This window comes from Cebus imitator, unplaced genomic scaffold, assembly GCF_001604975.1.
Source record: "Cebus imitator isolate Cc_AM_T3 unplaced genomic scaffold, Cebus_imitator-1.0 Scaffold520, whole genome shotgun sequence".
Lineage (NCBI taxonomy): Eukaryota > Metazoa > Chordata > Mammalia > Primates > Cebidae > Cebus > Cebus imitator.
Window position 1 is genome coordinate 365,858 of NW_016107835.1, and position 16,130 is coordinate 381,987.

Genomic DNA, 16,130 nt, shown 5'->3' on the forward strand with positions numbered 1-16,130 from the left:
TTCCTTTTTCTTAATGAAACTCCTTGCCCTGCACTCCAAGGAAAGAATCCTTACTTGGTCTCAAAGCAGAGTTGCAAATTTCTTTACATTTAGGAGGCCTGATCCCCTTGAAAATAGGACTTCTAGAGGCCAACCAATATCCTTGGCTTTAGGCTGACTCCCTTCAACGGAAGCCCCCCTTTCACCATTTTACTTCTATTGTTAAAGCCAGGAAGACAGGAGCAATATCGGTTTTGCTCCCCTTTGATCTGATCATCTTGCACAGTGTAATATTCAGCAAGGATTAGTGGAAGGAATGACTAGTACACACATTGGCCCAAATGATCCCATTAAGGGTAGTCCTTCCCCTCCTGGAGTTGGTCTCCTTCTGCCTGCTTGATGTAAGGTGACTCTGTAAGGCTCAGGCTGGCCCAACACAGGGCAGATGAGTGGGAGGGTAGAGCTCTTAAAATGAGGGCTGATGCAGAGAGTAGCAATTCCCAGGTTGCCTTGTGCCCAGTACCTCTAGATGGGGTCACAGTCCCATGACTTGAGGCATCAGATGCCCCTAGAAGGTCACGTTCTTTTCTTCCATTAACAGGGAACATTAACCAGAGAACAGTGCAGTCCAATTCTCTTAATGGGAACAAGGAACAGGGCTGAAGCATACAACTGTGAAGGCAACTTTCCGTGTTCCTAGCATCATTTCTAGGTCTTTTTTTGCGTAGTTTGTCCTCATGATTGCTTATTTGTAAGACACGTATTTTATTGGAAGTAAGATAAGTGAAATATCTTGCTCAAAGTCATGCAGGTTTTGAGTTATAGAGCCAGATTTTTTAATTTTATTGGAATTCAGACTCAAGTCTTTCTAAAACTGTGTTCTTTCTGCTTTGTTCTATTGCCTGTCCTGTGCGCTGGTTGGGGGAAAAAAGAAAATGCAGTGAATTTGATTGTTATCATGGAGCAGGGTTCTTTGCATCATAGCTGCAAGAGATTGGCCCATCTGTTGCCTTTGAGGATATTGCTGCATTTCATGAAATCTAGATTGGAGAAGAAGTTTGGGAGAGAGGCAGGGACAGGAGATAGAAATGAGCAACCAAGTATGTATGGTGATGGGTGTGGAACAGAACGTAGAGTTTGAAAACCAACCTAATTGGAACAAATAACTGCCCCCAAACCACAGCACTCCCAATTCTTTTACTCTGAACCTTTGTTTCCATGATATGGTCCCTGAACCACCTGTGTTAGAGTCCTTTAGGTGAATTGCTTAAAATGCTGATTTCTGGAGCCCACCACAGAGGTATGAAATCCCATTTTCTAGGGTTGGGGCCTAAGAATTTACATTTAAAACAACTTCCTGGGTAATTCTGATGAGGAGCTACTTTGATTATGAGCTGTTTTCTCAGACTAGTGGTTTCCAATAAAAGTTGGATCATGTAGCCTTCTCAGAAAGAATTTTTTAAGCATGTACCCTCTACCTATGTTGGCAATATATTTATTAATTTCTTATATGTGCTAATGTCCTCACATTTATGCTTCAAAATGCAAGAAATAGAAAAAAACAAGTATAAATAAAATACTGTGAAGACAACTACCCTAGACTAAAACATAAATGACCTGTCCAAAAAAAAAAAAAACAAGAAAAGAAAAGGTAGGTGGTTGAAATCCAGTTTCAGGGAGAAGGAAAGAAGAATGGTTAGAGCCCAGTAGAGTGGAAAGTTGACCTCATTTTTCTACAAACCCAGAACTCCTCCAGAATGCAGAAAAAGGGAACTGACCATAAAGGTTTCAAGGTAGGTATCAATAGCCCATTAATCCTTTAATCTTTGGATGCCAAAAACTGAAGAAATGATTGGGCAAGGCTGAAGGGCATTGGCCAGGCACCCTGTTGAAGTAGGAAGCAACATTTTATGAAAGCACCTACATGAGACAAGAACGTAATCTTTTGAGATGTGTAGTTAAGGACAGCATTGGCAAGGCACCAGCTTTGATCAAAGCAGAGAAGCTCCACGCAGCTCATTTGAAGAAGTGTGGTGCTCTTTGAGCACCGTAGGGTACATCAGCCCAGTAATAGAATTAGGAAGCTTGATAAGGTTGAGCAAAACAAATAATTTCCATTAGCTTGCACTACCGCAAAGAAATATGCAATTTACATTAAAACAACAGGCTTGCTGTGCAAACAGAGCCTCAAGATAAATCCCAGCCCACACCCCACCACCACCACCACCACTACCACACACAAATCCCAATCAGATTCTGGAGCAATTGGACAGCTGCTGACTGCTTTACTTGCCACTCATTGTTTCCATTGCCTGGCAACCAGTGCTGCAAGCTTACAGTAAAAGGTTTAAGTTTTCTTCTTTTCTATAGTCACACAAACCTGCATTTATTCCACACTGGAGAAATATGTACTGAGCAGCCACTGTGTGCCAGGCACTGTGCTGGATACTGGTGATATAGCAGTGAACTTGACATGGCCTTCACCCTCAATATGGTCATGTGGAAGGGGCAGACAACTAAGCAATACTGTGCTAGGAAAATTAATGGGTGCTGTTAGAGCAGAGTCTGGGCATTATCCCATACTTTGGGGGAAACAGGGAAGGCTTCCTCAAGGAAATGATATCTTAGTGGAAATCTGAAAGTAAGTCAGATAAAGAGGGGAAAAGAGAGGATAAAGAGGGAACAGAGCATGTAAAGACAAAAAGAAGTGTGGGAGGTGTGGGAATGGCAGAATTTTAAGGAACCTTACAAATCCTAATAAGGGTCTGTATTTTATGAATAATGTATGCTTCAAGCAGAAAAATGTATAACAAAATCAGATTTATGCTTTATTTTTCTGTTTACTAATTTTGAATTGAAAAAAGTCATAAATGCATTTACTTTATACATACACGCATGCTATAACAGAATCTCACCCCAAACCATCAGTACAGCTCTTCACAGGAGACATAACAGGCAGTTTGTTGTGTATCTTTCCAGAAAAGTAATGTGTGTGCATGTATATACATTCTTTTTTACAAACATATTGCACAGCTTTTCTATTCTACATCCTGGTTTTTTATTTTAATGATTATTCTATATTACACATAGATCTATTGCATCACTTTTAACAGCTACATGTGTTCCATATATAAATATTCCCTATTTTATTTAGTCCCTATTGAAGGGCATTTAGATGGTTTCCTGTCTTTTGTGATTACATACAAATCTACAGTGAATATCTTATGGATATCTCTTGGTGTTCATGTTGGAATGCATCTGCCGGATAAATTTCTGGAAATTGAACTACTGGGTCAAAGGATAGGCACATTTTACCTTCTTTTCCTTTCAAATTGCCCTCCCTACGAGTGATATTAATTTCCACTCCCACCAGCAGTGTAAAAGATCACCTGTTTCCTTATACCCTCATTAATTCTTTTACTTTTTTATTTTAAAAGTTTCATTTTTGTTTTGATTTGCATTTTTAAAATTTTAAGTGAGGTTGAACACCTTTGGTAAGTTGATAAGTCATCTGCATTTTTCTGTAAGCTATACCTTTTTTTCCCTATGGAATTGTTGGTCCCTTTTATTGATTGGTAAGCATATTTCACATATTAAGGATATTTACTCTTATAGATGTTACAAATATTTTTCCCAGTATATCTTCACCTTTAGACTTTATGGTATATTTTTCTGGACATAATTTTTTAAGCTTTAGGAAGTCACATTTATCAACTTTCCCTTCTAACTTTTATATTATGTGTCTTACTTAGAACTTATCCTGCTGACATTATTTCATAGTTTTAAAAATATTTTCTTCTAGTATCTTTATGGTATTTTTTTGACAATTGAATCTTGATACATATAAACTTAATTTTGTTGTAAAAAGTGATGTGATGATTCAGCTTTATTTTTGTTTCAATGGCTATCCAGTTGTTCTAAAACTATGTATTGAATAATTCGTCTTTCCTCCACTATTTGAAATGCTTCCTCACAGACTAACTTCCCATATACATTTGAGTTGATGTCAGTGTTCTAGTGTTCTCTGTTTTATTCCATGGATTTACCTTCTATTTGTGAGACTGCCTTATTTACTGCTATCTTTAGAAATCATTTCAATAATTGGTAGGGCTAGTCTTCCCTCATGACTCCACATTTTCCATACCGTTCCCTCATGATTCTCATGATTTTATTTTTCCCATATGAAATTTACAATAATGTTCCAAAATGCAATGTGTTGACAGTTTTATAGAGTTTCTATTAAGTTTATAGATTTACTTAGAGTTGCCATCTTAACAATGTTGAGTCATCGTCACTAGGAAATTGTGAGTCCTTTCATTTATGTGCATCTAGTTTTATGTTTCTCAATAGAGTTTTAAAGTTTTTGGTATATAGATCCTGCATATATCTTGTTAGGTTTATTTCTAGGCATCTTATCTTTTTAATTGCTGTAGTAAATGTGATCTTTCCCTCTTTTATATATTCTAACTAATTGTTGCATCTATATAGAAAAGTTGTTGATTTCTGTATATTAATTGTATACCCTGACACCTTACTGAATTTTCCTGTTGTTGGTATTTTAAAAATTGTTTATGATGAGGCTGCGCACAGTGGCTCATACCTGTAATCCTGGCACTTTGGGATGCTGAAGTGGAGGGATTACTTGAGCCCAGGAATTCAAGACCATGGCAAAAACCTGTCTCTACTAAAAATACAAAAATCTGCCAGGCATGGTGGTGTACGCCTGCAGTCCAAGCTACTTGGGAGGCTGAGGCACAAGAATCACTTGAACCTGGGAGGCAGAGGTTGCAGTGAGCCGAGATCGTGCCACTGCACTCCAACCTAAGTGACAGAGTGACACTGTCTCAAAAAAAAGTTTCTGATGAATTTTCCAGATAAATACTCCTATCATCTATACATGGTGAGAAGGTATCCCCTTCTTCTAATGTTTCCATCTTTATTTTATGTTTCCATCTTTATTTTGTCAAATTGCACTATTGCTTTCAGAACAATATTAAACATTAGTAAGGAAAGTGAGCACCTTTGCCTTGTTCTGGATTTTAATGGGTATACCTCTAGTGTTTTGCCATTAAGCACAATATTGGCTTTTGACTTAAAAAAAAAAAAAAGTCTGATGATGATATTATGGAAATAGACATCTTTTTCTATTAGTTTTTTTTTTTTAATCTGGAAATGATGTTGAATTGTTATCAAATACATTTTAGCACTAGGGAAATTGTTATATGACTTTTATTCTTTGATTTATTAATGTTGTCAATTATATCAATAGATTTTCTATTACTGAACCAGTCTTATATTTCTAGGATGAACCCCATCTGATCATGGTGTATTATATTTCTTAACATCTCTTAGATTCTGTTTGCTAATATTTTATTTAAGATATTTAATATGTTTTGCATCTATATTCTTAGATGAGATTGGTCTCTAATTTGCTTTTCTTTTATGTTTGCTGGGCTTTACTATCAATATTATGCAGGAATCTTTTCTTCTCTCTATTCTCTAGATTTCCAGAGTCTAGAAAGTACAAATAACATTTGTTTGATTTTATTCCTTGAAGGTTGGTAGAATTAACATGAGACCATGTGATTGTGCTATTTTTTGATCAAATTTATCATTTTTTTTTCCTATGGTAACTTGTGGGTTTATAAATTCTCATTCTTCCTCAATCAGTTTTGGTAATATTTGTCTTAATAGAAACACACTTTAAGTTTTCAAATTTGTTTTATGGGGTAGAGCAAAATATTCTCTTATCCTTTTTATTTACTCTGTAACTGTGGTTATTTCTCCATTTCTAATTTTGCACATTTGGATGTTTTTAAATTAGATTAGCAAGTGGTTAATCTGTTTCACTGTTTTATATTTTCTTTTGAGGAATTGGTTTTGGCTTTAATTATTAGTTCTATAATTTGTTTTCTAGTATGTTAATTTCTGCCATTAGTTTTATTATCTGCCTTGTTTTAGGTTTATTTTTATGATTTTTATGATTATTGTATTCTTTTGTTGAATACTTAATTCATTTATTTTGATTTGTTCATATGTACTAATATAAGTATTTAAGGCTACAAGTTTTTCTTTTTCTTTTTTTGAGACAGAGTCTTGCTCTGTCACCCTGGCTGGAGTGCATTGGCACGATCTCAGTTCACTGCATCCTCCGCCTCCCAGGTTCAAGCACTTCCCCAGCCTCAGCCTCAAGAGTAGCTGGGATTACAGGCGCCCGCCACTACATCCAGCTAATTTTTGTATTTTTAGTAGAGACAGAGTTTTACCATGTTGACCAGGCTGGTCTGGAAATTTTGGCCCCAAGTGATCCGCCTGCCTCGGCCTCCCAAAGCAGGGATTACAGGTGTGAGCTGCCACACCTGGCCTACAAGTTTTTCTTTGACTACTGCTTTAGTCAACCATATCCTCTAGCTTCTGATATTTCCATTGTTGTAATTTAATAGGTATTCAACAATTTCAAATTAGATTTTCTCTTTGACTAAAGTAGATTTTTTTCTCTGTTTATTTTCTATATACTGAAGATTTTTTTTTCATTTTGTTATTAATTTCTAATGTTACCATATTGTCATTAGAGAACATGGTCTGTACTACTTCCATTTTCTGGCTCAGTAGATAGCCAATTAAAAATATACTCAATGGGTCCTTGATAAAGAAAAATATATAGTCTGTTTCAGTATAGGAAGAAATTTAGATTTTCTCATTATCTTAGTTTTTGACTGTCATGATCTGTCATCAGCTGGAACAGTCTCATATTTTGTTTCTACTTTTTTTCTACCTTTGCATTTGCTATAGATTTTGCTTTAAGAATCTTTATGCTATGTTTTTTGGTGAATAAAAGATGAGAGGAAGTAGATCTTCATCATGTGTTCTAATTAACATTACAGTGCCCTTCTTTATCTTATTGTTTTTTGCTTTTAATTCAACTTATGAAATGAGTGTCATAATTTATTTTTTCTTTAATTTTGACATTATTTCCTTTATTAAACATGTTTATTGAACACCCACTGTGTGCCAGGCACTAGAAACCTATGAATGAGACAGACAAGATCCCTGCCCTCATGGAGCTTACATTTTAGTTAGAGATTGGAACAGAAAATAATCAAGTAAAAATAGGTATGTGATACGATATCAGGTGGGGATGAAGATGAATACCAAATAACAAAGTAGAATAAGGATGATTAAATATAAGTTGTGCCGAATTTAGGTAAAGTAGTCAGGAAAGGCTTCTCTGCCTGGTACATGTTTGTCATTTTTTTACTTTCCACTTGTCCATCACCTTTTGTTTTTGTTTTGGTGTTTTTTTGTGAGGGAATATGCAATGTGGAACAGTTTGAACACAAGGCATTGTTATAATCGTAATGAACTATAAGTGTGCAAAAGCCCAAATAAGAAGATAATCGGTATGTCTGGATATGAATCTCTGATCCACATGAGTGGTGAGCTAACCAGAATGGGGGCTGGATAAGATGGGAATGAAGGACATTTTGTCTTCCATTCTGTCTGAATTTGGCTATCATTATGTGTATTATTATTTTTTAAAGAAATATTTCTAATCTTCATCATGATTATTGAATGGATATTCTGTATGATGATTTAATTGAGCCCCTGGAATTTCCTGTCACTGGGCAAGACTTAGCATGATGCTGATTACTCACAGGCTACAGCAGGAAACCACATCTTGTGGCTTAGAGGGCTTAACTCTTTATACCCTGAGGCTAAAGAGACGTCTTTTAACTTTAGTCACTCTTTATTATACAGAGGTTTGACTTTTTATGTATATTCAAATAAACCTGGACTTATTTTCCTTGGAGGTTTTCTTCTATTGCTTATGAGAGTCTTATTTCACCTCACGATGATAGTCTTTTAAATTTTCTGATTGGTTTTTCTTATGTTATATACGTGTGTAGTATATACACATATAACATATATATTAAAATTATACACACATACACACACACACGTATATCCATGACTCTTGATTTGGAATTTATTTTGGTATATAATATATGATGTAGCTCCAAAAAGCACTACTTTACAGTTATCTCAAAAACATTTATTGAATAATATTTCTTTATCTCCTTTTTGGGGGAAGATTATGTATATGATATTTTTATAGGTAGTCTGCTTTGTTTCCGAACTTTCTATTCTGTTTGGTTGATCAATAACACATTGTTTTAATTGCAATTATTTTATGATATACTTTATTCCTTACTTGCCCCTTTCCTCATTTCTTCATTTCTATAGCAGAATATTCTTTAATATTATATCATGTTTTTATTACAAGTTAATTCTCTAAAAAATCGTAGTTAGATTTAGTTAAAAATTTCTATTGATAATTCTGATTGGAATTGCCTTAGAAGGAGGGTTTTTTTTTTTTTTTTTTTGAGACAGGTCTTACTCTGTTACCCTAACTGGAGTACAGAGGTGCAATGATGGCTCACTGCAGCCTCAACCTCTTAGGCTCAAGCTGTCTTCCCACCTCAGCCTCCCAAGTAGCTGGGAATAAAAGCATGCATCATCATGCCCAGCTAATTAAAAAAAAAAAAATTAGAGACAAGGTCTTACTATGTTGCCCAGGCTGATCTTGAATTCCTGGACTCAATCACTGATCCACCCACCTCAGCCTCTCAAAATTCTTGTATTACAGACATGAGCCACCGTGCCTAGCCAGAAGGAAATATTTTAAATCCCAAATAGCAGATAACTATGACTTGTTTGGTGTTTTTTATTACAAGTATAAAAACATAAAAAGTATATATATCTAATTCATAATACAGGTTGCATGTAGAGAGGCAGTAGGGTAATGGAAGTGAGGAGTTATGTGAAGGATATTATTTCTTAAGAAAAATCCATGAAACATAAATGGCAAAGTATTCAAACTTACTAAGTGTGGGTGATAGGTAGCAGCATGGGTATCATGGCTATCAATCTCTGTATATCTCTAAATATTTGAAATTTTTATAGTGAAAAGCAAACAAAAACAACAGATGAGGCAGGATAGCCAGGCTTGGAAACCCTAGAAGACAGCACATGCAATCTGACTGCTATAAACAGACTGGGATGGTGTGTGTATATCCAGACTTTGGAGCTAAACTGTTCAAATTCTAGCTCTACCACGTGCTAGCTTTATGACCCCAGGCAAGTTACTTCAACTTTCTATGCCTCAGTTTCCCCAACTATAAAATCAGTGCAATAGTAATAGCTACCTCCTAGGGTTATTGTGAGGAATAGATAAGACATGGAAACCATTTAAAACAGTGCCTAGCATTTAGTACATGTTCAGTAAGTGTTAGCTATTATTATTATTGTATTATTATTACTATTACTATTACATTTACTACACATATTAAATTGTTTTGTGGACATTTTAAATTTTATATAAATGTTGTCATCTAAAATACGGGCCTATCTGCAACTTGCTTGTTTTTCTCAGTAGTCATCTGATGTTTTGCAGGGAGACGGCTCATTCCAAAACTAGCTTTTCGTGGGCAACCCCTTCCCATCCTTGCCTTGAGAACCCATCGCTGGACTTGTCAAGCTACCGGGCAATTTCTTCTCTCGACCTCCTTGGAGACTTCAAACATGCTTTGAAAACATCAGAGGAAACTTCAGTATATGAGGAGGGGAGCTCCCTTGCCTCCATGCCCCACCCATTGCGCAGCCGTGCCTTCTCAGAGAGTCACATCAGCTTGGAGCCCCAAAGCACCCGGACCTGGGGGCAGCATAGGAGGGAGCTCTTTAGCAAAGGTGATGAGACCCAGCCGGATCTTCTTGGAGCCAGGAAGAAGGCCTTTCCTCCTCCTCGCCCTCCTCCTCCCAACTGGGAAAAGTACAGGCTCTTTCGTGCAGCCCAGCAGCAGAAGCAGCAACAGCAGCAGCCACAGCAGCAGCAGAAACAACAAGAGGAGGAGGAGGAGGAGGAAGAAGAAGAAGAGGAGGAGGAGGAGGAGAGAGAAGAGGAGGAAGAGGAGCTGCCACCCCAGTATTTCAGTTCAGAAACCTCTGGCTCCTGTGCTGTCAATCCTGAGGAGGTCCTGGAGCAGCCGCAACCCCTAAGCCTTGGCCACATGGAGGGCTTAAGACAGGGTTCACAAAGTGTCCAAGCAGAGCAAGAATCCTTTGCACACCATTCCAGTGATTTCCTGCCTCCAATAAGGGGGTACTTGGGATCTCAACCTGAGCAGGCTCAGCCCCCTTGCTACTATGGCATTGGTGGGCTTTGGAGGACATCAGAACAGGAAGCCACCGAATCCCCCAAGTAAGTACATGCGAAAGACACTAGGTCCCTGAAGAGGCAGGCAGCACAAGTTTGAAGTTTACCTCCACAATTTACTAACTGGATGACCTCAGTCTGGTCAATTAAATTGCTCCCAGCCTCAGTTTCCCTACCTGGAAAACGGGTATAATGATACCTCCTCCACATCATTGTGAATATTAAGATAATCTACATAAAGGATATAGCTCCATACTTAGCACATAGTAGGTGCTCAGTAAATATCATGTTCTTATCCCTAAATATCATTATTAATGTACTGTATTTTTCCTTCATGTGTCTTTATCGTATCCATCAGTTTCTGGCCCCTGATCTTAAAGGCATTGAACACTTGTTGCCAGTATTAGGTCTTTCCCAGAAACCTGGCTCAGGCACTTTTTCTGCCTTCTTTTCTGCTTACCCTCCAGAATAAGAGGCCAGCTCACAAGCTGACCTACCTCTACTCTAGGACAACAAGCCTGGACTTCTAAACTCACTCCCCCGTCCACACACCACAACCCCCAACATCAAAAGTATTCCTGGGGCTGGGTGCTTCATGCCTTGATAATCCTTACAACAGTTAAGGACTTTCTTTTTCTCTTCTACTTTCACCCCCTCCTTGTTTACCTGCCTCTTTGCATTCATGTGGGTGGGTAATAAGTGGTAGCTGACAGGGTGAACTGCCTAGGCAGGGAGTGTGTTCTGGCAGCAGGACTGCCAGCGTTTATTCACTCCACAGAGCCAGTTGTCATCGGCATGCCCTACAGTGCATTTTTATTTATTATTATTATTTCTTTTGCTCCAAAGCAAAAGCCCCAGGGCCATCATCTCTATTATTTGCTCAGTGCTCTGGCTGTCAGCAGCTCTGCCTGCTCTCCTGTGAAGAGCTCAGCCTACTCTCTGCTGAGGCTGGGGAGGCAGGTGGCTTCTAACTGCTTTTTTTTAACTCCCTTTATAGCAGGAATTTTCCTGAGACTTGTTGCAGGTACCTTGTTATCATGTATTTTATTGACAGGCAAATCTGTGACTTGGCTATCTGGAGCTGGCTGATCAGTTTTCCAGCTTAAGATGCCATAAGCACCACATTTACAGGGTGGGCCTGGTTCCCAGGCACTGTAAGAATCCTCCATTAGATCTCTTGTGGCTGCTTCTCAAGCTGATCTTCTACCTGGGGAGCATTCTTATTGTAATGAGAAAACATTTTGTGAAAAGTACCTGTGATTGTTATCTATCATAGCAGAGAAAAGGGAAAATGACCTCCAAATAGTAGGCACTTAACAAATATTTAAGAAGAAAGAGCAAATAAATGAATGGATGAACATTTATTAAGTATTTATTATATATCAGACACTGCTAGACATTATATGTCCATTATTTCATTTAATCCTCCCAATAGCCGTATTGGCCATTATTATCCCCATTTCACAGCTGAGGAAATGAACTAATTCCAAGTTACACAGCAAAGATGCAAAGCTAGAGCTGTCTGACTCCAAAGCCTATGCTTATTTTGCCTTCCTAGTCAGCCTCTTCCAGAGACATCTTGTTCTTTCTGTAGGCCAGGAGTCACAGGGTCCTCTCCTCTCCTGTAGGGCAAGGTGTATCAGAGGCAGCATTAACAGACCCTGGTTTTTCCTTCTTTATGTAGCTCCATTTGCCTTGGCACCTTGGCCAGACAGAAAGAAATCACTATTACTAAAGATCTTGTAAATTGCTCCAGAAATTTATTTCTAATGACTATGGGATATAACGGAAAACATTTGTGTGCACACAGCTCTGCTTGTATCTACAAAATAAATTAGATGCTTCTTTGAGTGATAGAGAGTTAAGGAACAGCATCGTTACCAACATAGCTAATATTTCTTTTTAACTACTTACTATGTGCTATGCATTGTTCTAAGTACTTTTGTGTATTAATTTAATCATCAAAGTAAACTTATGAAATAGCCATTCATCTTCTCCATTTCTTAGATGAGAAAAGCGAGGCCCAGGGAGATAAAGTAACTTTATCACAAGATCACAGGTACCTACTGTGCTTGCTCTATCATCCCAGGGTCTCTGGGCTCTTGAAGAAGATTCTATTCCAGACCCTAGGAGAGGACAGTGTCCTAGCCAGAAGGAAGCAGCTTTAAGATTTTGTAAGGGACATATAGATGCATAATATGTTGAATCTAAAATGCAAACAAAGACATCTTAATTTCAGCCAAGTTAAACTGTGGTACCTCTATAACCTACTTACTTTTCCATTAAAAAATGCTGGGATACACACAGAAGCCAGCTAGTTGAATAATCAAGGATTATTTAACTCTAATAACTCTGATTCAAGTATATGTATAGCTTGCTTTATGGACTCTGCATTTCTTCTCAGTGCTCTGTGAAAGGAATCTGATTTTTGCTTTGGTGTTTACTATTAAATTCCAATTATATTCTCATAGATCACCTATAATCCTTTCCCTGTTAATGGAGGTGATAAGGGAAGGATCCCTAGAATATAATGCCTAATATGATATACTATAATATGATGCAGGGATGTGTATGCTGGAGAACGGAGTCTCCAATTAGCACATCCTTTTTTTTTTCCTTTATAATACTTTCTGACACAAAACTTTCACATGTACCCTAAATATTTTCTTGTATATAGGAATTCCCTAAGTTCATATTCCCTCCAGAATATTCTCTATTATCTGCTAACATAGATATACTCCAGCCAGAAAATTCCTTACATGTAAGCTTTTATATGACGTCAAGTTGTCCCTTTGGCAGTATAACATAGTGGCTAGAAGCACAGATTCTAGAGTAAGGTTGTCCAGTTGGAAATCGCAGGTCTGCCATTTAATGTCTGGTGACCTTGGAGAAGTCACTTTACTTCTTGGTGCCTCATGTTCCTTATCTGTAAAATGGTTTTCATGAGCATTCAATTATATATTTATATACCTATGTGTGTGTGTTTCTATCTTAGGATGGTTTCTGGGGTATGGTAAGTACGGTGTGCACGTTAGCTGGTATTGTTCTTTTATCAGTGTTACAAGCTTGAAACTTACATATAAATGAATTTACCTAGGATGAAGAATATTGGTATGCCCAAATTTCTTCTGTGTGATGAATTAGGAGACAGCATAGCATGAATCAGTAAATAGCTGTGAAGCTTTTTAACCATTATTTTTGACCTTTATCTAAGAACTGCAAATAGCTGCAAAAATGACTAATGAGTTTCTCTTTTCCCTTTCGAACAGCTAGAGGTTAGCGAAGGGGCAGTGCTATAGACAGGTGGAGGGTGGGAGTGGCTGCCAGGCAACAAGAATATAGTGAGAATGGATCATCCCCTAGCATAAACCATGGACAAAATCATTTGTCCTTCCATCACTGAAACCTGACATTGTAGCATTTCTCTCTACTTCCTTCCTCACACCAGACCAGAAGATGTGATGGCAGAAGAGGCCAAACCTAAGGCAGCATGGATCCAGAACTACATTTTTTTCTGAGGAGAAGTTCTCTTTCATGGGCTGAGGCTCTGAGAAGCAACTCCTCAGCCCCACAGGCTTTGGTGAACCCAAGACAATAGGGTCTGCTGCTACACTTGTGAAGCCCCTAGGTGCCACTGTTTCCATTTTTTCCCCCATTTCATTCTACAACCATGGAGGAGGCTGGGGCCATTGGGAATATGCCAAAAGTGGAGAGATGCGATCCCTTCTCAGGCTGAAGGTCTGCCCTATAGCAGGCAATGTCAGAAGATCTCATGAGAGATGTGGTGGGCCGTGACAAGTCCCTGGCAGGGGTTCTTAACATGGTAACCACTGTTGAGGTCATGGGTGACTCTTTGCCGTGGGAGATCTGCAGCAGAGGGTCCATTTCAAGCAGGAGTGGCATTGGAAAAGAAGAAATGATGAGAGTGTCCAGGAAAGCCACAGGGTGCCTTTGTAAGCAAGCAGACTAGATAGAGCCAGTATGGGTGAAGGTCCAGGGGTAGATCTGAGGGAGGCCAACAGGTTTGGAGAACCCCATAGCTAAGGTCTCAGGTACTTCTCTACCACCTAGCCCCTACTTTGAGATCCACATACTGGGGCCGTGAACCAAAGGGATGATGATCAGAAGCGCAGAACTTTTAGAGCCTGCTAGTTTTTCTGGATTTTAATTGAGTGTTAGTGACAAAACCAAATTATCTTGAAAGAAGTCTCCCTAGCTGGTGAAGTCATGGGCACGGCAATAGTCTTCTGAGTTCTTAAAATTTGCCTTTACCTAACTCCAGTTTGCCTTCATGTGGCCTGTTTACATTTGAACAGTGTCTTTCTTGTTCATTTGTTTTTCAGCTCCTTGGTGAAGCAGGGTTCCATTTTTCAGATGGAAAAGTTAAAAAGCAGAAATGTTAGCAGCCTCTCAACAGAGGTGCTCAAATGGTCATTCTTTGTTTCCACAGACAAGAGTTTCAGCACTTTTCGCCTCCTCCAGGGGCCCCAGGAATCCCTACCTCTTACTCAGCTTATTACAATATTTCTGTGGCCAAGGCAGAGCTGCTGAACAAACTGAAAGATCAACCCGAGATGGCAGAGATTGGCTTAGGAGATGAGGAAGTTGACCATGAACTGGCTCAAAAAAAGGTAAAGTTTTTTGATGTGTCCTAGAGATTTTCACAATTTAGCTTGAATGTGTCTGGAGGATGACCAACCTTCTACACTCTCTAGAATATCTCACATTCCCATATTTTCAGTATGGAAATCGTACAGCTTCTCTGGGTTTCTCACAGTTCCAAGTCCACTCTATTTTTGATCCAGTCACTAATAATAATAGTCATAATCATCATTATTGTCTCTGTGATCCTTAGAACAGCCCAACAAGGTAGATTGGGTATTTTTAATAGTTGAAGGGACTAATTTGCCCAGGTGCAGACTAAATGGTAGATCCAGCACTTGAAGTCAAGACTGTCTGAATTTCTACTCTACAGTACATGCTGTCTCTCTGAATTGAGCCAGCCTTGTAATTAACTCACTACTCAGGACACATTAGAGCTTCTGCCAGTGGGCTCTTGTACCCAATGGCAGTGCCATTGATTTTTATTCTTTGTGCAACTTCCTGGGAGACAGAACAGACTAAGTAAAATAAGGACAAATTATAGGCTGGCAAACTTTAGTGTTTATTTGCAAAGATAGTCAATTATGTCTTAAAAACACAAAATAGTTAAATGGGGATGATGATGATGTTGTTGTTCCAAAGCTTTCCTTTCTTTGTCTGAGTACCACTAGTCTGGTTTTCTAATGAATTCCTGGAATTACTTTGCCCTCCCTGCACTTACCTATTGTATTTCATAAGCAAATAGGGTTGTCATGGCAACCTCAAAGGCTCAATTTGCCTCTTTGCGGACATCTGAACTCAATGTAAATTGTTCTTCTGCCCATACTTCTTTCAGAACATGACCTGTAGGAAGGTACAGGGCCATATGCAAGAGCCTTTCTTCCAATTTCCTATCTGAAGCAAAATGTCAGGGGAAGAATTGGAAGCATGATAGTGTTGAAGTTTTATTGATTCAGATATCTGTTTCCTTGGATTCCATGTTCTGTGAGCATGGCAGGGGTACTCCTAGCTTACTCATGGCCTGGCCTCTGCACGGGCAAACCTAATAAAAAAAAACTCTGACCAGGAAAAGAAAGAGATGATCAGAAATGGCAGAGCACAGAACAACAGAAAGTGACTTGAAGTGATTGTGGGTGGGCTACGACACTTTGTCTCTGAGGAAGAAAGGTGAGGGATGTCACCAATTTGCAATGTCCCAGAAAAAACAACTTAGCTCTGGCTGGATCTGTGATGACTCCACAACTCTATCCAGTACACTTCTTCAGGATTGAGGTTCAGGTTGTAGAGCACAAGTCCCAAGAAATAAAGCGCCCTCACCACTTATCCTTCCATCTAT

General features: G+C 38.6%; 1 protein-coding gene across 4 annotated transcripts in view; it reads left to right on the top strand.

The window, feature by feature from the left end:
• The window catches only part of SHROOM4 (shroom family member 4), a 239,770-nt gene that overhangs the window by 200,928 nt on the left and 22,712 nt on the right, over positions 1-16,130 (top strand). For all 4 annotated transcript variants that reach the window (XR_001820539.2, XR_001820538.2, XM_017514206.2 and 1 more), the window contains 2 exons: positions 9,434-10,237; positions 14,643-14,823. Coding sequence is in view for 2 of the 4 variants with exons in the window: in XM_017514206.2 (XP_017369695.1) it covers positions 9,434-10,237; positions 14,643-14,823 (985 nt within the window). In the remaining 2 variants the exon portion in view is untranslated. The remainder of the gene's footprint in view (positions 1-9,433; positions 10,238-14,642; positions 14,824-16,130) is intronic.